Here is an 18,321-nt window from a genome sequence, read left to right as displayed (position 1 = left end):
ACCTGCTCCATGACTAGTGTTTCCTCTCATGAAGTGATGCCAAGCCAGGTCCTGACCATACTGATGCAGTGAACTTAGGAGGAACTGACGGTGGAAGTTTTTAAGCAGAGAAAGCAGTGCAAGATTCCCAAAGATCCCCATTCAATTTGCACTGGTCATGGAACAATGGTCATTAAACTGTGAACCATTATTAGTCTCAGAGGTGGCCCTAAACTGAAGTTATAAGCAAATCTGTGTGCATGCTGGATTTTTCAAAGCTGCTGGCAACTCAAAATAGGTTAAGAATGTCCATGTTCTGATATTGTATAATCTTTCTGATTTTCATGAACACTTTTGCTAAATTAAAAAAACCCTAAACACACTTAGTTATATTCCCACAAGTCAAATGATAACTACTACCTCATTAGGAATTAGAATACAAAACATATTACTGTGGCATAATGTTAGGTCTAGCATCAAATAGGTCGCCAAACTTACCAAGTTTACAGATAATGAGCTGCTTTACTATCCGTGCATTTTGTTATGTAAATTGTTTTAAAATGTATAGTTGAAAAATAAAATGTATTGTTTATTAATCCTAAAAACCTCCCAATACTACTACTTCATACTGGAATCAGATAACTGGATCTTAGAAAGGTTCCAAGAAGAATAGGCTTTGCTCTGAAGCAATTAAATTTTTCCATAAATTGGTCTAAACATGACCAGATTTAGGAGATGCTTTACAAAGAATTCTTGCTTTAAGAAGTCAAGTCTGGGGTGCCTTGGTGGCTCAGTCATTAAGCATCTGCCTTCGGCTCAGGTCATGATCCCAGAGTCCTGGGATCAAGCCCCACATCGGGGTCCCTGCTCAGCGGGAAGCCTGCTTCTTCCTCTCCCACTCCCCCCTTCTTGTGTTCCCTCTCTCGGTATGTCTCTATCAAATAAATAAAATCTTAAAAAAAAAAAAAAGTCTGACAGAACTCTTTGTATGAGATGGTTAGTATGAATGACGCACAGTTCTCCATAAAATTTTCATTGGCTGAACTATGTGAGAGGTTACATTTTACTTAAACAAATCCAATGTATGCAATGATATTAAAATTATCAAGACTTAAGTTCTATTTCTAACACAAATCTTACTTCAAAAGCAAGGAGTGGATAAATTAGATGGCATAGTCACCAGTAATACCACTCCCCTAATAAATTACAACAGTGTACTGAAGGAATTGGACTTAGGCAATAACTTTTATTAAACAAATATTCTTGATGGTACACATCTCTCCCCAATTTTGTCACAGACACCTAGTTCTTTAAGTAAGTCCAAGAAGTATAACTTATTTAACTCAATGTAGATAAATCCCCTTAAAGTTCCACTCCTATCTGAAATGAAGGAAACAAAAAATAAAATAAATGCTGGTCAGCAGCTGTAAATGTTAAGTTTAGAAAGTCATTTGCACATACATTTAAAAAAAAAATCAAAGTGAGGGGCGCCTGGGTGGCTCAGTTGAGCAACTGCCTTCGGCTCAGGTCATGGTCCCGGAGTCCTGGGATCGAGCCCCGCGTTGGGCTCCCTGCTCTGCGGGAGGCCTGCTTCTCCCTCTCCCACTCCCCCTGCTTGTGTTCCCTCTCTCGCTGTGTCTCTCTCTGTCAAATAAATAAATAAAATCTTTAAAAAAATAAATAAAAATAAAAAATCAAAGTGAATATATGCAACTACTTAAAAACAAAGAAGTGGAGCAAAATATATCAAAATGTTAATAATTGTTTTCAATGGTTGGTGTAAACTCATGAGTGCTTTTTCATATTTTTTTCTCAGTATTTTCCAGATTTTTTTTCTTTTAAGTGGGCTCCATACCCAATGTGGGGCTTTAACTCACAACCTGAGATTAAGAGCTGAATGCTCTACCTACTGAGCCAGCCAGGTGCCCCTATTTTCCAGATTTTCTACAATAAGCATGTATTGTTTTTATGGTGGGAGAGTGTTTTAGGGAAAAAAGGCAAGGAAAAAGTTTTAAATTCTACATATTGCTTTTTTAAGTTGAGTTAAGCTTAAATACTTAGAAGTTCCCAAGCATGAGATAAGGAATAGGGGAAAAAAGGCAAGAGCACTCAATTTTAGAACTTGGACAGATCTTACAAATCATTAGATTTGATATCTACATTTTGAAGATGAGAAAGGAACAGGCTTGGTATTGTACAATTTCAAGTTCACATAGTTAAGTTCCAGAACCTGTAACTCTAAGTTCTGTCATTATTCTAAGTCCATACTCTATACTCCCTGAAGACTAAGTTATCCTAATAGAACGTAAATTTGTACATACAGTATGGCTATTAACTGTTTTTTTAAAAAAATTTTATAACTGTTTACAATGATATTTTCTATGATTTTTATTATAAGACAAATGGAATATATCAAAATGTCATCAGGAGGGGCACGTGGGTGGCTCAGTCAGTTAAGCATCTGTCTTTGGCTCAGATCATGTTCCCAGGGTCCTGGGATTGAGCCCCACATTGGGGTTCCTGCTCAGTGGGAAGCCTGCATCTCCCTCTCCCACTCCCCCTGCTTGTGTTCCCTCTCTAGCTGTCTCTCTGTCAAATAAACAAAATCTTTAAATATATCATCAGGAGCTAAGTGCCTTTAATGTATTCAGCTTAGTGGGTTTTTCAAATTTGTAATATAGTAATATTTCTGGACTTCAGTGTTCTCAGTTATAAAACATGTTAACAAGTTACCTACTTCATAGAATTACAAATAAAAATAGGATCAATACCTTGGCACAGAGTAAACGCTATTAGTTATTTATGATAAAATTTTCAATTTTAAATTATTGTCTCCCCTACAGTGAAGTTTAAGTGCAACAGGAGGGTTTCAGGTTAGGTACAAAGACACTAGTAATTTTTCACTCAAAGAATTCATGGAAACATATCCTTTATGCACTATTGGCAGATTCATTCAAGAGGCTGAATAATTCTGACTATTCAAAAACTAATAAGCTACTAGAGGCTTCAAGAGCAGAGCTTCTTGAATAAATGTTTTATTTTTTTCTTTTTTTGCATTACAAAGCTTTAACGAAGGGCACTGGTGCTGATTAGAAAGAAAGGGATTGCAGAGTGTAATCTAGCATGAAAAGCCCAAACTGACAACCTAGAACTCAAACTCACTAGCCCCAGCCATCCAGATGGTCCACTCCTCCCTGTAGATTTTTTTGTGTGTGTGAGAAAGAGAGAGAGAGAGCGTGTGGCGTGCACGCAGAGCAGGAGAGAGGTGCAGAGGAAGAGGGAAAAGCAGGCTCCCCATTGAGCAGGAAGTCCGCATCCATCCCAGGACCCTGAGATCATGACCTAAACTGAAGGCAGACGCTTAAACGACTGAGCCAGCCAGGCGCCCCCAGATGATAACTTCTAAGACAGGTGGTGAGTTGAGGAAAAAGGGTCACCTGCTATACATGATACCAAGTGTTGGATGGGAACACAATACTAAATTCTGGCAGGCATAAAGCAAGCTGTACTGTTTGTTCCTATCTTCCTTCTTTGTCCCAGTTTTCCTTCTGTCCATCTTTTTTCTCTTTTGCTTTTGTTCCCTTGCCTCATCCTGTCAAAGGAAACTCTTTAACACTGCCATCATTTACAGCTGTACTGTGAAATTTTCAGTTCTACATTACTTTCAGGGCATCTCCCAACTTTCACACAAAATTCATTTTGCTTGAAATGTATATATACCAGTACGCCTAATGTACACTATGTATATACACAGTATACAGGTAATTCTAAACAGCTTTGACACCAAATTCAGGTTTCACACTATAGATAGCAAACAAGTCAAAGCTACCCCATAAGGATGCTACAGTCATTCCAATTTGTACAGCAGTCTGGAGACTTATGTGGGTACTAATATTTGTGATAAGAATGATAGAAAGACATGCTAAAGGTGGCAAATATTTAGGTCCATTCAGATACTCCCTGGACTTCAGCTGGTTGGCTGTATGTTCCATATTAAAGGAAAATGAGAACAGAATTTTTTAATTCTGAATTGGGATTCAGCAATAAAAAAATACCAGTGGTCCAAACGCAAAGGGAATTACATGAATCCAAAGAGGAGGATATTGCTTCTTTGCATTTTATGAAAAGATAAAAGATGGCAAATTGTTGCACATCTTTTGCTTTATAGACTGAAGGAAAGTTGACGAACTATGGTCAAAATCAACATCCCAGTTCTAGTTCAAGGCTCTAAAAACTAAATCCTTTTCAACTTGAAGATTAGATCTTCCTGACTAGTAAATGTTATTCCTATCTAGTCAAGAGAATGACATATTATTTAAAATTGCATTCTTTTTAATAATTAATCCATGTCCTTACGAATTTTACATCTCAAATAACATATAGGGGCTTAAAATATTAACTACAGGGGCGCCTGGATGGCTCCGCTGGTTAAGCATTCAAATCAGGTCATGAACTCAGGGTCACAGGGTTGTAAGATCAAGCACTGTGTCAGGCTCCACACTGAGCAGGGAGCCTGCCTGGGATTCTCTCTTCCTCTCCCTCTGCACCCCCATCCCCTGCTCACGCTCTCAAAAACACAAAACAACTTAAAAAAAATATTAACAATAGTAATTTTTAATTTAAGAAATCTGCCTGGGGAAAACATTGTCCCTCACAATACATAATTTTGTTGCTAAAATGTCCTATAATTTATTTTTATTCACATTTTTTAGGAATGCATTATGTGCGAAGATGAAACACTAAGTCTAACTTCACCAGCAGCCTCACTTTTCCACAATCTCACAAAGTAGCTCACTTGTCCCACTGTTTCACTCTTATGCTCTCATTTTACAGTCATTATGACTATAATGTTGTTGCTTATATTGTTTTTTTACTTGCCTAGAATTCCCAACCATTCGAATCTTTGTCAATCAGAATTTAGAAGTACAGAGCTTTTTGTAACATGGTTGTGAAGACACTCTTTTCTGATGGATATGGGTGGGCAGGGATCTACAGGTGTTTAGGCATTTTCAGTACATCACTGTGCTGAGTTTTCTATTATTTCCTAGGGGAAATTTCTTCCCTCTGTGCCAACTATCTTATGTATTGTCTTTCTGAAAATGCCCTGTGGTTCCAGTGATGTTATTATTTTTATGTAACTAGAGACTGTATGTAACCTGCTTTGGTTGTCAGTAAAGTGGACAAGATCCAACATGGACTTAGAGCAGTGATTGGTTTTTTGAATATATATGATCCCCATCACTCCTGGGCCTCACCAGCCAGAAGGGACACTGCTCTTTTCCTCTGCTCCAAGCTCCCATACAGACACAGATTCCTCACCACTGCAATCTGGCCCAAGAAAGGAGATGTAATTGGAGTTGATCCTCCCGATTGTTTCCACTCTGCAGTACCCTTAGTTCCAGCCGCCTGCTTCTAGGTGTTCCATGTGGGGCACAGAGTATTTGTGTGAACGCTCCCACATTTAGTAGAGTAAATGCCAAGATGCGGTTCCTCTCTTCGATTCCTGTCAGTATCTATCTTCTAACAATACTGCCACTGGGAGGCACCCATCATTTCCTTTTTATCAGAGCAGAGCTATGTCATATATTATATATAGTAAATATAATTTCTTCATTTTCTGTGTATCAACACCTATCTTTTAAGCAATCTTGACCAATCATTATGAACAGAACTTTCTGTGACAATGAAAATGCTGTGTATCCACACTATCCAACAGAGTGGCCAAAAGTCACATGTGGCTAATGAGCATTTGAAATATGGCTAGTGCTGAGGATTTAAATTTTATGTTTTATTTAATTTTAATTAACTTAAATAGCACAGGTGGCTAGTGGCCACCTACTGAACAATTCATGCAGCTCTGTATCTCTATACATTTCATCTCAACCCCTCTATTTCATCTGGCTTTCCATCTTATTTTTCTCCTCTCGTCCTCTTCTCATATCTATCTTTTTATTTTCTATTTATATAAGAGATATGTAACAATATGTAAGGTATCTATATATACATCTTTATTACTTGTATTATAAAGACAGACTGTACTAAGTTTTATATATTTATTCTAACATCTTAAAACAGAAGTCAAGAGTAGAATGTCAAAGCAACTATCCTGCTTTTTTTTTTTTTTTTTCTACAGAACAGAATGAAAATCTAAATCATCAAGGAAATAATGTAACACTTTATTTGAATCCAAGTCTCTCAACATAATCAATTACATTCCAGAACACTGGGGTGAACTTTAGACCAACTTGATTTCTGAGACAATCACTTTGAAGAAATTGTGAAGAACTAAAAGGGTGAACATGAGCAAATACTGTACCTAATTTAAAGAGGTAGATTCCATAAACAACAGACAAGTACGCTTGATACAGGTAAGTCAGGATCTCAAAAAATGACTAAACATATTGTTGTTTAAAAGAACTTAGGAATCCAGGCACAATCCTTAAGATGCTAAGAATATAACTAGCAATATAAAAACTTCCTTTTTTGAGAGGACTATAGATCTAAGACAGACATAAGCTAGCCAGAAAACCTCCAGGTTTTCTTGTGTGGGGCTGGAACTTTCTGAGGTAGTTACTATATATACACCGGGCAGTTTTAAACACCCAATCCATGTAAATCCCATAATAACCATATAAAGCAGGTATAATTATTATTCCTATTTTACAGACAAGGAAACTGATGTACAAAGAGGTCAAATGTTTTGCCTAGTATCACTGAGCTAGTAAATGGTAAAGACAGAATTTAAACTCAGATAATCCAGTTCCAGAGTTCCCACTCTTCATCACAAAGCTGAACTGCTTCTCATAGTGTTCACTGATCTAAGACCAAAGTCAACTAAGAAAAATTTCTAACCAAAGACAGACCTATGTTCTGGCCTATCTCTTCAACACATAAAAACATTTTATCTCTAAGTCAGAATATAGCCTTAAGAAATCTGCAAAAGAAAGCAAGCCAAGAGAGCCAAAATAAATGACAAAAGTCAAGTTTTCAAGAAAATCTGTGGGCTGAAACACTGACTCAATAAGATAATAAAGATACATATATTTTAAAAATTAAGTACGTAAGAATCTGATGAGCAATGCCCAGAAGAGCTGATATTAAAAAAAATAAAAGAGGTTTGAAGTAGTCCTAAAATTAACACGATCAAAAAAATGCCAATGCTCCACTGTCAAAAATATGTACACTCCATAAAAAAAAACCACACGCACACTCCAGAGCCTAGAAGTAAAGCTTATACACAACAGAAAGAAATGTCATAAACTATTTATGCTATAGTAAAAATTTTATTTACTGGACCTTACTTAAATATTCTTTATTTAAAAAATAAAAAATATAGACACATTACAGATCTTACTATAGTTACATACTTTGTTTACTGAAATGATCCTTAGATCCTTTCTCAGAGCCCATTACTTGCATCAGACATACACTTCTAAATATTTAATTGCAAAATTCCTAAACCCATGGATTAGGAAGTTACCGAAAAGCAGGGGGAGTAAATGCTTTAAGCACGCATTGCTGCAATAAATAAAATAACCAACAAAAAAACCCCACATTAAGCTTTATAAAAATTACTACTTAAACAGTATTTTACATTTACGTTAAATAGGTCCAAACACTCTTGGCATCAAGCTCTTGGAGGCATGACTATTCTAGTAGTTATGGACATTTTTACTGCTGATTCTCCTGTGGGTCACTTTCACAAGGCGACCTGTGCCTGCCGGGACTCCCAACCACATGAAGATTCAGGAACCACAATGACCACACCGGTACCGGATGGTGTGGCGGGTGTGCTTGCAAAACAGAGGCAAGGTGCCGGTCAGGTGTGGGCAAACGTGGCAAACTCACACAACTTTGGCACTATCATCTCCTGTGACTCTGATTTCCTTTTGACTTGCCCCAGAATTGTAGAATCTGTGAAGTGCCCCACTAAAAGCTATAATAAATCCCTTTTTTCAACAGAACCCCATAAACACGCAAGAAAACAATCTCAACTTCCAACATCAGATAAGCACACTGTAAGGGCAAATACAACAAAGACAACAGCAACAACAAAAAACTCAAGGAAAATATTAAAGGAAAATTACAAAAATGAGGAAAAATAATGAGAAAAGATAAGCATCATGAAGATACAGAAGATTCAACATAACAGGAATTTAAGGAGAAACGGAAAAAAAAAAGGCAACTTAGATCTTCGCAATAAAAGGGAACACCAAATATCAAGCAAAATTAACAAAAGACCAATATCCTACGTATGTTAGGCAAAGTGTTAAATGTGCAAGAGAAAGGAAAAATACAGTAACTAAGACAAAGAGAAAAAGAAAAGACATGACCCAAGAATTCTATATTCAGCCAAGCAGTCATTCATGGGTGAGCAGAAAGGAAAGCCATTCTCAGACATGCAAGGACTTGCACTATTTTTGTCACTCTTCATGACTGCTATACTTGTCCTTTATTTTGACACAGTTGACTGAAATAGCTATCCATTTAAAATTTTTAATGACAAACAATACATGAAAAATGGTAATAACACAATAAAAAAATAAGAAAAATGATTCTTTACACATCAATAAAGGGTCTAAGATCTTATAAACAAAACTGGTCTATAAGGAGGAAAGACAGGGGAAAACTAAGGGGCTCTTATTTCAAACTGTGCATTTTTTGAATATCAATAGTAGATTCTGGTTTTTATCTTCCATTCTAGATTTCTGATACTTTCCATTTTCCCCAATGTATAATCTGTGTGTGTGGATACACACACACATAAATATATATGTTTGAGTAAATACTTTTGTGAAAATTTTAAAATAAGAAGTACATGTTTCTAGCAATTTTCCAGAAAATGGAAGACTGCTCTCAAAACAGTGTGCTCCCTTTACATCAGAAACATTCAAGCAGAGGCTATTTTGGGGGAGATGTTCTAGAATAACATCTAGCACAATCCAGCACTGGTGGATTACATGATCTCCAAAACTCTTTCTGGTAACAAGTTATCATCAACCTTAGACTATATATATATATATATATATCATCCCTTTATAACAACAACAAAACAAACAGCCTAATTAAAATGGACAAAGGACATGAACAGACATTTCTTCAAGATGATAAACAAATAGCCAATCAATTAGGATGGCTACTATCAACAAAAACAGAAACAACAAGTGTTGTTGAGGAAGTGAAGAAATTAGAAGTCAGTGCATTGTTGGTAAGAACATAAAATGGTGCAGCTGTTATGGATGGTCTGCTATGGTACAGCAGTTTCTCAGAACATCGAAAATAGGATTGCCATATGATCCAGCAATCCCACTTCTGGGTATAAACCCCAAAGACTTGAAAGCAAGGACTCAAAAGAGTTATCTGCTAAGAACCCATGCTCATAGCAACATTATTCACAACAACCAAAATGTGGAAGCAACCCAAGTGCCCATCAACAGATGCATTGGAAAACAATGTGGTATACACACACACACACACACACACACCAAAGAATATTATTCAGCCTTAAAAAGGAAATTCTGGTACATGCTACAACACTAATAAAACTTAAGAGTACATGACGCTGACTGAAGCAAGCCAGTAACAAAAAGACAAATAGTGTATGATTCCACTTATATTAGATACCTAGTCAAATTCAGGGACAGAAAGAATGGTGGGTGTCAGGGTTGGGGACAGTGGGGAATGGGGAGTTGTTTAATGGGCACAGACTTTCGATTGAAAGTCTGTACCCATTAATGATGAAAGCGTTCTGGAGATAGGTTGCACAGCAATGAGAATGTATTTAACAGTACTGAAATTTCCATTTAAAAATGCTTAAGATGGTCAATTTTAGGTAATGTGTTTTTTACAATATTTTAAAATATAAAAGCAAGAACTATGCCATCACTTTAATGGCTCCCAGAATTTCCCCTACTAACCAGCTACTTTTAGAGCATTATGCAATTTAAATGACCTGGTAAAAGGATAAAAGCAGAAAAAATAATTATGTAAAATCAGGGGTTCTGATTTTATTACCAACTGTCTTCACGCAGATTGTGTCATATGGATTTACATCACTAAAATGCAACAGAGGCATCTCCACTTCCACCTCCTCTTGTCACCAGACAGGGTATCATTTGGTTTCTTAAACTGTAGCAGACTGAGCATGAAAATCACTTCACTTCACTTCATTCCTTTATTTTCCCCCCTACATCTAGGAATTTATGAAAAAAATTATCACAGATAAGCAAAGATTTAGCTAAAAGGTGATTCAAAACAGTGTTTTTTCAATAGCAAGAAACTGGAAAAAAAAAAACTGCTAAACAATAGGCAGCTGGCTAAAGAAATACTTCATTTTAGATAATGAGAATATTTATAATGAGAAAATGTTTACTATAAATGTGTAAAAAAGACAGTATGTAAAATAGCATGCACTATATGATTCCATCTTCCAAATCTTGTCAATTGCATTTAAGGGGTAATGAGACTACAGATGGTATCTGTGTGTTCTTATGAAGGGTTTCTAAACTATGAAGATCACTTACTACTTTTACAGTTAGAAAAACTTTAGTGCCAACTATTCAATTTTTTAAGAAAGCAAAAAAAAAAAAAAAGAATTTTAAAATAGTTCACTCATTATGTCAGTTATCTCAATAAACCTGGGAAAAAAGAATAGGCTTCACTGCACAAAAAATAAAAATGAAAAAGTTTAATTTGATCTACCTAAAACCAAAATCCTCCCCACCAAAACTAGTTCTCTATTTTTTAATTATTTTTAAGGATTTTATTTATTTATTTGACAGAGACACAGCGAGAGAGGGAACACAAGCAGGGGGAGCGGCAGAGGGAGAGGGAGAAGCAGGCTTCCCACCGAGCAGGGAGCCCAATGCGGGGCTGGATGCCAGGACCCTGGGATCATGACCTGAGCCGAAGGCAGACGCTTAAGGACTGAGCCACCCAGGCACCCCACCAGTTCCCTATTTAATATCCTTTTAGCCAATGTCAGAATCATTTGCCCCATGGTTTTCAAAATTTCATTTATCATGGATTCCTTCTACCTCTCTACCCTCAGACCCAATTGATAAAATTCTTATGATTCAGTGGTTTCCCATACCTGCCCATTCCTTTCTCACTGCTATCATCAACTATGGTTCAGGCCTTCATTATCCATAATAAAAATTTTCTAATTAAATCCTATCTGGTCTTCTTATATTCTCCCCCATTGTAATCCACTCGGTTAACTTCAACCAGGCTTGCAAACACTACCAATACCACCATTCCTCTCCAACCTTTGGACTGCTACAACCATCAGCTCCACCTGACCTTCAGTGCTCTCCACAATTTGGTTCTAACTACTTTCCAATCTCACCTCACTTCTAGTAATTCTCAGCTGCTACAGGAACAGTAGTAGAAGTTATCAGTTACTGAGCACTTACTTGGCTTCAGCAAGAGTGCTAACTGCTTTGTAAGCATAAATTCTTTAATCACAATGCCCCTCTTGAAGGGTATTACTATTATCAGCTATATTCTTTAAATGAGTGAGCAAGCAAAAGGCAATTACAGATTAAATTCCTTTCTTTTTATGTAAAAAGAAAGAACACTGGCTTAAAGACTGATATCATTTGTGGCTCCAGTTCTTCCACCAGGTAGCACTGTGACTCATATATTCAGTGCTTCTTCACTGATGAGTACTGTTCATTTGTTACTCATGTTTTCTAACATATTGTTAACATGTTATTCTACTGAAGGAAAAACAGGGCAAACTGGTAAAATAATTTTATTTTTAAATGGCCACTTACTCCTTTGTTTCAAATGCTCAGCTGCAGTTCTTGAACACAAGGCCCACCTTTTAAGGTATTGGACTAGACGAATATGACTTAAAAATTAGTTCACCTACTGTGCTTGATATAATTTTCCTCAAAAACCTCATTAATCATTTTTAAAGGCAACATTCTTTTTCTGATTTAATTACAAAATAAATCACCAATTTAAAATATAAATATTTATATACTTCTCACAAATTACATTTGTACTGGTATTCACTCATTCATCATTTGAATCATTTATTCATTCAACAAAAACACCAGGAGAAAAGTACTACTCCATGTGCTTAGGATATGGCAATAAACATGAAAAAACAAAGTTCTTCCTCTCACGGAGCTCACATTCTTTCTAATGGCAGGTACAGATGATAACTAAGTACATATACAATATTTTAAATCTTCAAAGAGTGATACGTACTGTGAAGGAAAAATAAATAAAAAGCCAAAAAGAAAACGACAGTGTAATACAGTGGGTGGGAAAAGGGCAGGTGGAACCAAATGAAAGGGCAGTGAAGGACGCTGAAGAGGTAACACAGGAACATAAATCTAAATGAAAAAAGGCACCAGCTAAGTAAAGATCTGGTGGAGAGAGCATCCAGCTACTCTGTTAGCGCTTAGCAAGGCAGAAACCCTGATCTGATGTGAGAAATGCTTCACCTGCTTTAAGAGTAAAATGGATACTGTTAAAATGGTTCAAGATGAGGTTAAATGCAGACTCATGACTAGTGCTACCATGGAGTTTTAAATAAGATCTAAGTGTAAAGGGAAGCAGTGCAGTTTTAAACAGGGGTATGATGAGCCCTGACTTCTTAAAAGATAAACCAGGCTGCAGTTGCGTAGGGCATTAAGAGAACAGGAAGATGAGTTGTTAACAATCTAGGCAATGTATGACAACCACTTAGACAAGGGTAGTTGGCAGAAGTTACAAAACACATATACTATAGTTCTATTTTACAAGACACAATGGTCTTCCATTTTTATAATAAACTGAACTCATATTTTTCTCCACTCCCTCCCAAAAAGCCACTAAAATAGTAAAACAATTTATAAAGGTGGAAACTGAAAGAAATGGAGAAAAGGGACTCATACTACACAGCTGTCAAGAAACTTTTGGAAGATGGAAAAAGTGGAACAAGGAATAACGACCGAAAGTGATATAATTCATTCTGAGCAACTTTGGAGGGGCTCAGGACTTTGAGGTACCAAGCTCCTTGAAATGTTGACAATTAAGATCAACTGAGAATCTCTACATCAGTCTGTTAAAACTCTTATCATATAGAGCCAAAAGACAGGAGTAAGAAACCAAGCCAAAGATTTGCATTTGAAGATCCAAATCACAGACAAAAGTAAGGCACTATTCTGAAAACAGATGGCCTATGTTATCTACCCAGCAAATGCGATGCATTTTTTTTTTTTTTGGAGAAAATTAATAGCCCAGAAGAGAAGACCTATAAATAATATTTGGGAATCATCAAAGACAATGATCTAGTACAATCTTACTGAAAGTTAGACTGATAACATGTATCAAGTCCTTAACATGAATCAACAATTTCATCTTTAGGAATTTATCACATACATGAAACAAGAAGACATAGATGAGTCAAGAGTATACTAGAAGAGATGTTCACTGCAATACTGTTTACAATAATATCAAAGCAACTGAAACACTTAGTCAAAGAACACAGAGTTGTTAAATTATGATATAGCCATTCACTAAATGGAAAACAGTGATGTAAGTTGTACATATATTACATGAAAAGAACAGTATGCAAAATACATGGAGCCAAAACACAGGGCTAAGCCTTTTGCTCAGGGAGCTTTTTTCCTGGGGCGCCTGGGTGGTTCAGTTGTTAAGCGTCTGCCTTCGGCTTGGGTCATGATCCCAGGGTCCTGGGATCAAGCCCCACAACCGGCTCCCTGCTCAGTGAGAGGCCTGCTTCTCCCTCTCCCACTCCCCCACTGCTTGTGCGCCCTCTCTCACGGTCTGTCAAATAAATAAAATCTTAAAAAAAAACAAAAAACGGAGCTTTTTTCCTATGATGAACATAGATTAACTGCATAATAAAAAATATTAATATTATGATTCTTGAAAAGTAAATTAACCATAAAAATTTTACACTTAATGATATTTAGATCTCAAAAAATAAGAAACCATTAAGAAATTAGTAATGCCTGCTTTAAAAAAAAAAAACCCATGTAACTCCATCTTATTAAATTACTTCTAAATTTAAATCAATGATTCGGTGAAAAAAAGTAAAACGTAAGAAATAACTGAACTACAGATGAAAGATTCCATAATCAGTTCTCCATATCCTTACCACTATACCCTTAATAAAATTTGAAATTTGATAAATAACCATCAAAAAGCTATGTGCAGGTAACACCTTCAGGAGGATTTTTAAATCTGCACTTTCAGTGCTATTTAAAACATTCTTATTTCCTATAGTGCGAGAGCAGACATTTGGAATTTCTAATCATTAAATGTCTCAGGCAAAACAAAATTTATCTTAAGCATTTAAGAAATGAAAATTGAACTTTCTGGAAAAAGAAGTTTTACGAAAGTGTAACAGTCTTGAAAATCCTGGATAATGCTGTCTAGCAGACAGAGGGGATGGACAACAAAAGTAAACAATGTGTTCAGAAACAGGGAGAAGGCCAAGTAAAGTAAGAAATAACTACTTAGGAAAATGTCATTTGAAATATTAAGTATGAAAGCAAATACATATAAAGTAAGTGGAAAGGAAGTAAAAATTCATATACACAACAATCATTATTAGTTAAAATTGCAGACATGAACAATACCAAAAATAATACAAACAAAAATCTACTGCACAATTAAAGGTGGGTAAGACAAATAGACCACTAGAATAAAAAAGACTACATTCCCATGTATACATATATAGGAATTAAGTATAACAGAAACGGCATTTCACAACATAATAAAAGACAGACTGAGTCATTAACTCATTAATCATTAATACATGACAAAGGACATTTACTATCACTTTCAATTAGATCCCTATGTCACACCATAAATTAAAAAATCCTAATGGATAAAATTATTAGGAAAAAATTATTAGAAAAATAGCATAGTGTTTTTAAGGTTATGAATTGAGAACACCATCTTAACTATATCCAGAAAGCCCAGAATCTATAAAAGAAAAGACAAACATTAACAAGCAAACTTAGAACCAAATAGAAAAGTAGTCAATCCTGCAGATATACTTGCACAACTATACAAGCCTGCCTCACCAGGATGTTCTCTGCTGCACTACCAAAATGCACAAAATTAATAAAAGCAACTCAGTGGTTGCAATCTGACACCATGAGAAGAAGGACAGATTTAAATAAATAAATAACACTCATACACTGAATACTACGCCATCAATTTAAAAAATGAGCTAAATCTGAATATACAGATGTAGGACTGCAAAAGATAAACAGTCCTCTCCGACAGTTTTCCCATCCTGACTTCTAGAACTTGGAACTATAATTTGACTTAAGAGCCATCAAATTGTGATTTCCAATTTTCTATGGAATTCTAGGAATTTAAAACACATCTGGATACTATGACATAAAATAGGGATTTTATAAAAGCATATTTCCTTATACCAGCTGAACAGAGCATCAAAGACATTATCTTATTAAATGTGAAAGAACTGCTGATCTCTATACTTTCCCCTCCCCAACAGTATCAAAATCAAAATGTTACTTTAAGTCCCCTATCCATGAATGCCTTCCAAAATAATAAACTAGGTGAACAAGAGTTTATTCAATGTCAACTTCTGAATGGTGAAATATGATTTTCTACAGCAATCTGTGACATGCATTTTATAAATATAAATTAGATTAATAGTCTAACAGTTATCTGCTTAATAACCAGCTAAAGTTAGTAACAAGTTCCAAAAATGATTCATAATTTCCAAAATAATTTCATGTTTTCGTTCATTACAAATGCTTTAAATAGCAACCTCCTTAAAAAATGTGAAATAGACAATCCCTGAATGAATACTTTGAACTTATGTTCGATTTAAAGAAAAACAAAAAACGACTTATCAATACCTGGTCAATGACAGTTGATGTTCAAAGATGCAGATAACTGAAAACTATCTGATGGTATCACAGCTTATATATATGGTAACTATAAATCTTGACCTCTCAGTTTCAACTTCAGCGATGCCACCTACTTGATACAAAAAATGTCTAAATATCTCAAATCATTTCCATAATCTTCTGACAAAGAAATCACTTAGTTATAAATAATAACTTACAAAGAGTTTTGTGGAATGACTTCCTAATGTATTGGAAATCTACATTTTTATTACTTGTAAAAACATGTTCAGCATAATTTAGGTGGTCTCTTTTTAATATGATAATATCCAGTCACGTTGAAAATCAAAAAAGTTCCTAGAACACTTTAAGACAGTGATTACCTCTGAGGAGGGAGCAGGCAGAAAGAGTTGGAGAGAGAGTTTTTAGCTTTTGCTGTGAACTTAAATTTCTTTAAGTAAAACCTAGAAGCAAATGTGCCATTTGGAGGCAGAGTTCCTGGGTTCTTAACAACTCACTACCTCTTTCTGACCTTGGGCAAGTTATTTAATTTCCCTGTGCCTTGGTTTTCTTTACCTGTAAAATGGGGATCATTTTTCCTGCTATATAGGATTAAATGAGTTGACAGATGTGAAGTGCTTACAATAGTACCTAACACATGGTAAATGTTATTGCTATTATTATCATCAGCCTCATCACCTATAACCATCAACTAGGCAATCTAGCTGAAAGGAACTGGGAAAAGAGGGAACTGGAGGGTGACATCTGATTTCTACACTTCCTAACATTTCAAACATAAATTCTATTTTTGTAACCAGTGATAAATAACCAACTTAAGTGAAAAAGCAGTATACAGTAGAATAACAGTTTCAGTCTTCAATTTTCAAAAACATGAGACAATACAGGCTTTGGAGTTTGATATTTATTTTTAGCAGGAAGAATATGCTAATGATGATGACATCGTTAGAAGATACGCCCATGTCCAATACCTGCAACAGAAGCTCAATAGAAGTTAAAGAAACCATACCAAAAGACTAAGGACAAAAATTGCATAACATTACTTACCCTTAATTCTGCTAACAATAAAACAAGTAACAATATGTGTAAGATTGAAGTTGCATCACAAGATCAAAAACTAGCCAAGTTGAATATCGTACGTATCTTCATAAAATATTTTACCTTTTCCTTTCTATGTACAATTGGGAAACCTTTTGTACGTGCTCTCTCCAAGGTAGAGCATGGTGCCAATAACTATGCTCCAAATTGTAAAGGGGTAATGCTAAATTAAAAGCTGAGAATTTGGGGTGGGAGAGCTCTTGATCAAACAGCTGGTCTCACAGGTAGAAATGATGATCCTCTTTGGCAGAGACCGCTAAAACAAGAACTAGACACTAATAAAAGCAACTTAGTAGAGGCAGTATCATAACATACCTACAAATTTACAGAGAACTGCTTAAATAAAGGGATCCAGACGAGTTAGAAATTCTCCTACATATACATATAGAAAAAGAAATTGCTAGAGCAATAAACAATTTAAACAAGAACTAGTCAAAAAAGATTCTGGTCCAACCACCCCTGACAACAGCTACTCTGCTCAAAGGAAGTAGGAAAATGTTTCTCACCCCTGAACCTCCAGACTCATCAACAGTATCAGTCACCACTTAACTTAAAGTAGTGATGACTTTCTTTTACCAAAGGTTGTGTATGAGCCAGGAGTGAGGTGGGAATATGTTAAACATTAGAATCAGGGATGGAACAAAAGAGTAACTTGAAGACTAACTTCTTGAACGGAATTGATGAACTTTACAGGGACAGGGAGAGGGGGACTAGCATACCCACAATTAATTCTATGCCAAAAAAACTCTTTTTATTTTTTGATTGTATACCTAAAAGTGCATACATGTACTCTGAACAGGAATTCAAGAAATCCAACCATAATTTACTGTAGCTGACACCAGACTTTATACTGCTATTTTCGCATAAATCTGTTCTTGAAAATAAGAGTTTAAGCTCTTCAGATGAATTACTACTACTGGAATTCCACATGAATAATTTTATAAAGCAACCAATTTTCATAATACCAAATTTCTAAATTTACTTAGGCTGCTGACTTGGTTCAAGTAGAAAGAAACCCATTCCTGCAAGGAGTAGCTTACCTGGGCCATTGTCTAAAAAGGTCTATGTCAAAAAATGCAAAACGTGCGGAAACAGAGTATTCTGAAACGCCTACCCAAGAAATAAACAAGCACTAAAGAAGGAAAAGGTTACGCACTTCCAATTTATGCTCTTTCTCTGCAAGGGCTTCCTTTTGACAACGAAGAAAATCTGCTAACATTCGAGTGAGTTGCTTCCTATCATCTATTTCAGCCGCCAATCTGCCATTGTAATCTGCCAGCAACATACAAGCATCCTCTACCATTTTAGAAAGCCTTTCTCCAGATTCTTTATCTAAGAAAAGCACAGAATAACAACATTATTACACAACAAAAAC

At 35.7% G+C, this 18,321-nt stretch overlaps 1 protein-coding gene across 3 annotated transcripts in view; it reads right to left on the bottom strand.

Moving 5' to 3' along the window:
* The window catches only part of RPRD1A (regulation of nuclear pre-mRNA domain containing 1A), a 71,554-nt gene that overhangs the window by 20,097 nt on the left and 33,136 nt on the right, over positions 1-18,321 (bottom strand). For 2 of the 3 annotated variants that reach the window (XM_034996098.1, XM_034996100.1), the window contains exon 6: positions 18,103-18,278. In XM_034996098.1, the coding sequence (XP_034851989.1) occupies positions 18,103-18,278 (176 nt within the window). Of the gene's footprint in view, positions 1-13,747; positions 16,820-18,102; positions 18,279-18,321 lie in introns of those variants that run through there. The other variant, XM_034996101.1, reaches the window with a different exon arrangement.

This window comes from Mirounga leonina, unplaced genomic scaffold (genome assembly GCF_011800145.1).
Source record: "Mirounga leonina isolate KUSES-001 unplaced genomic scaffold, KU_Mleo_1.0 Mir_93, whole genome shotgun sequence".
Classification (NCBI taxonomy): domain Eukaryota; kingdom Metazoa; phylum Chordata; class Mammalia; order Carnivora; family Phocidae; genus Mirounga; species Mirounga leonina.
This window is presented reverse-complemented; position numbering and strand designations above follow the sequence as displayed.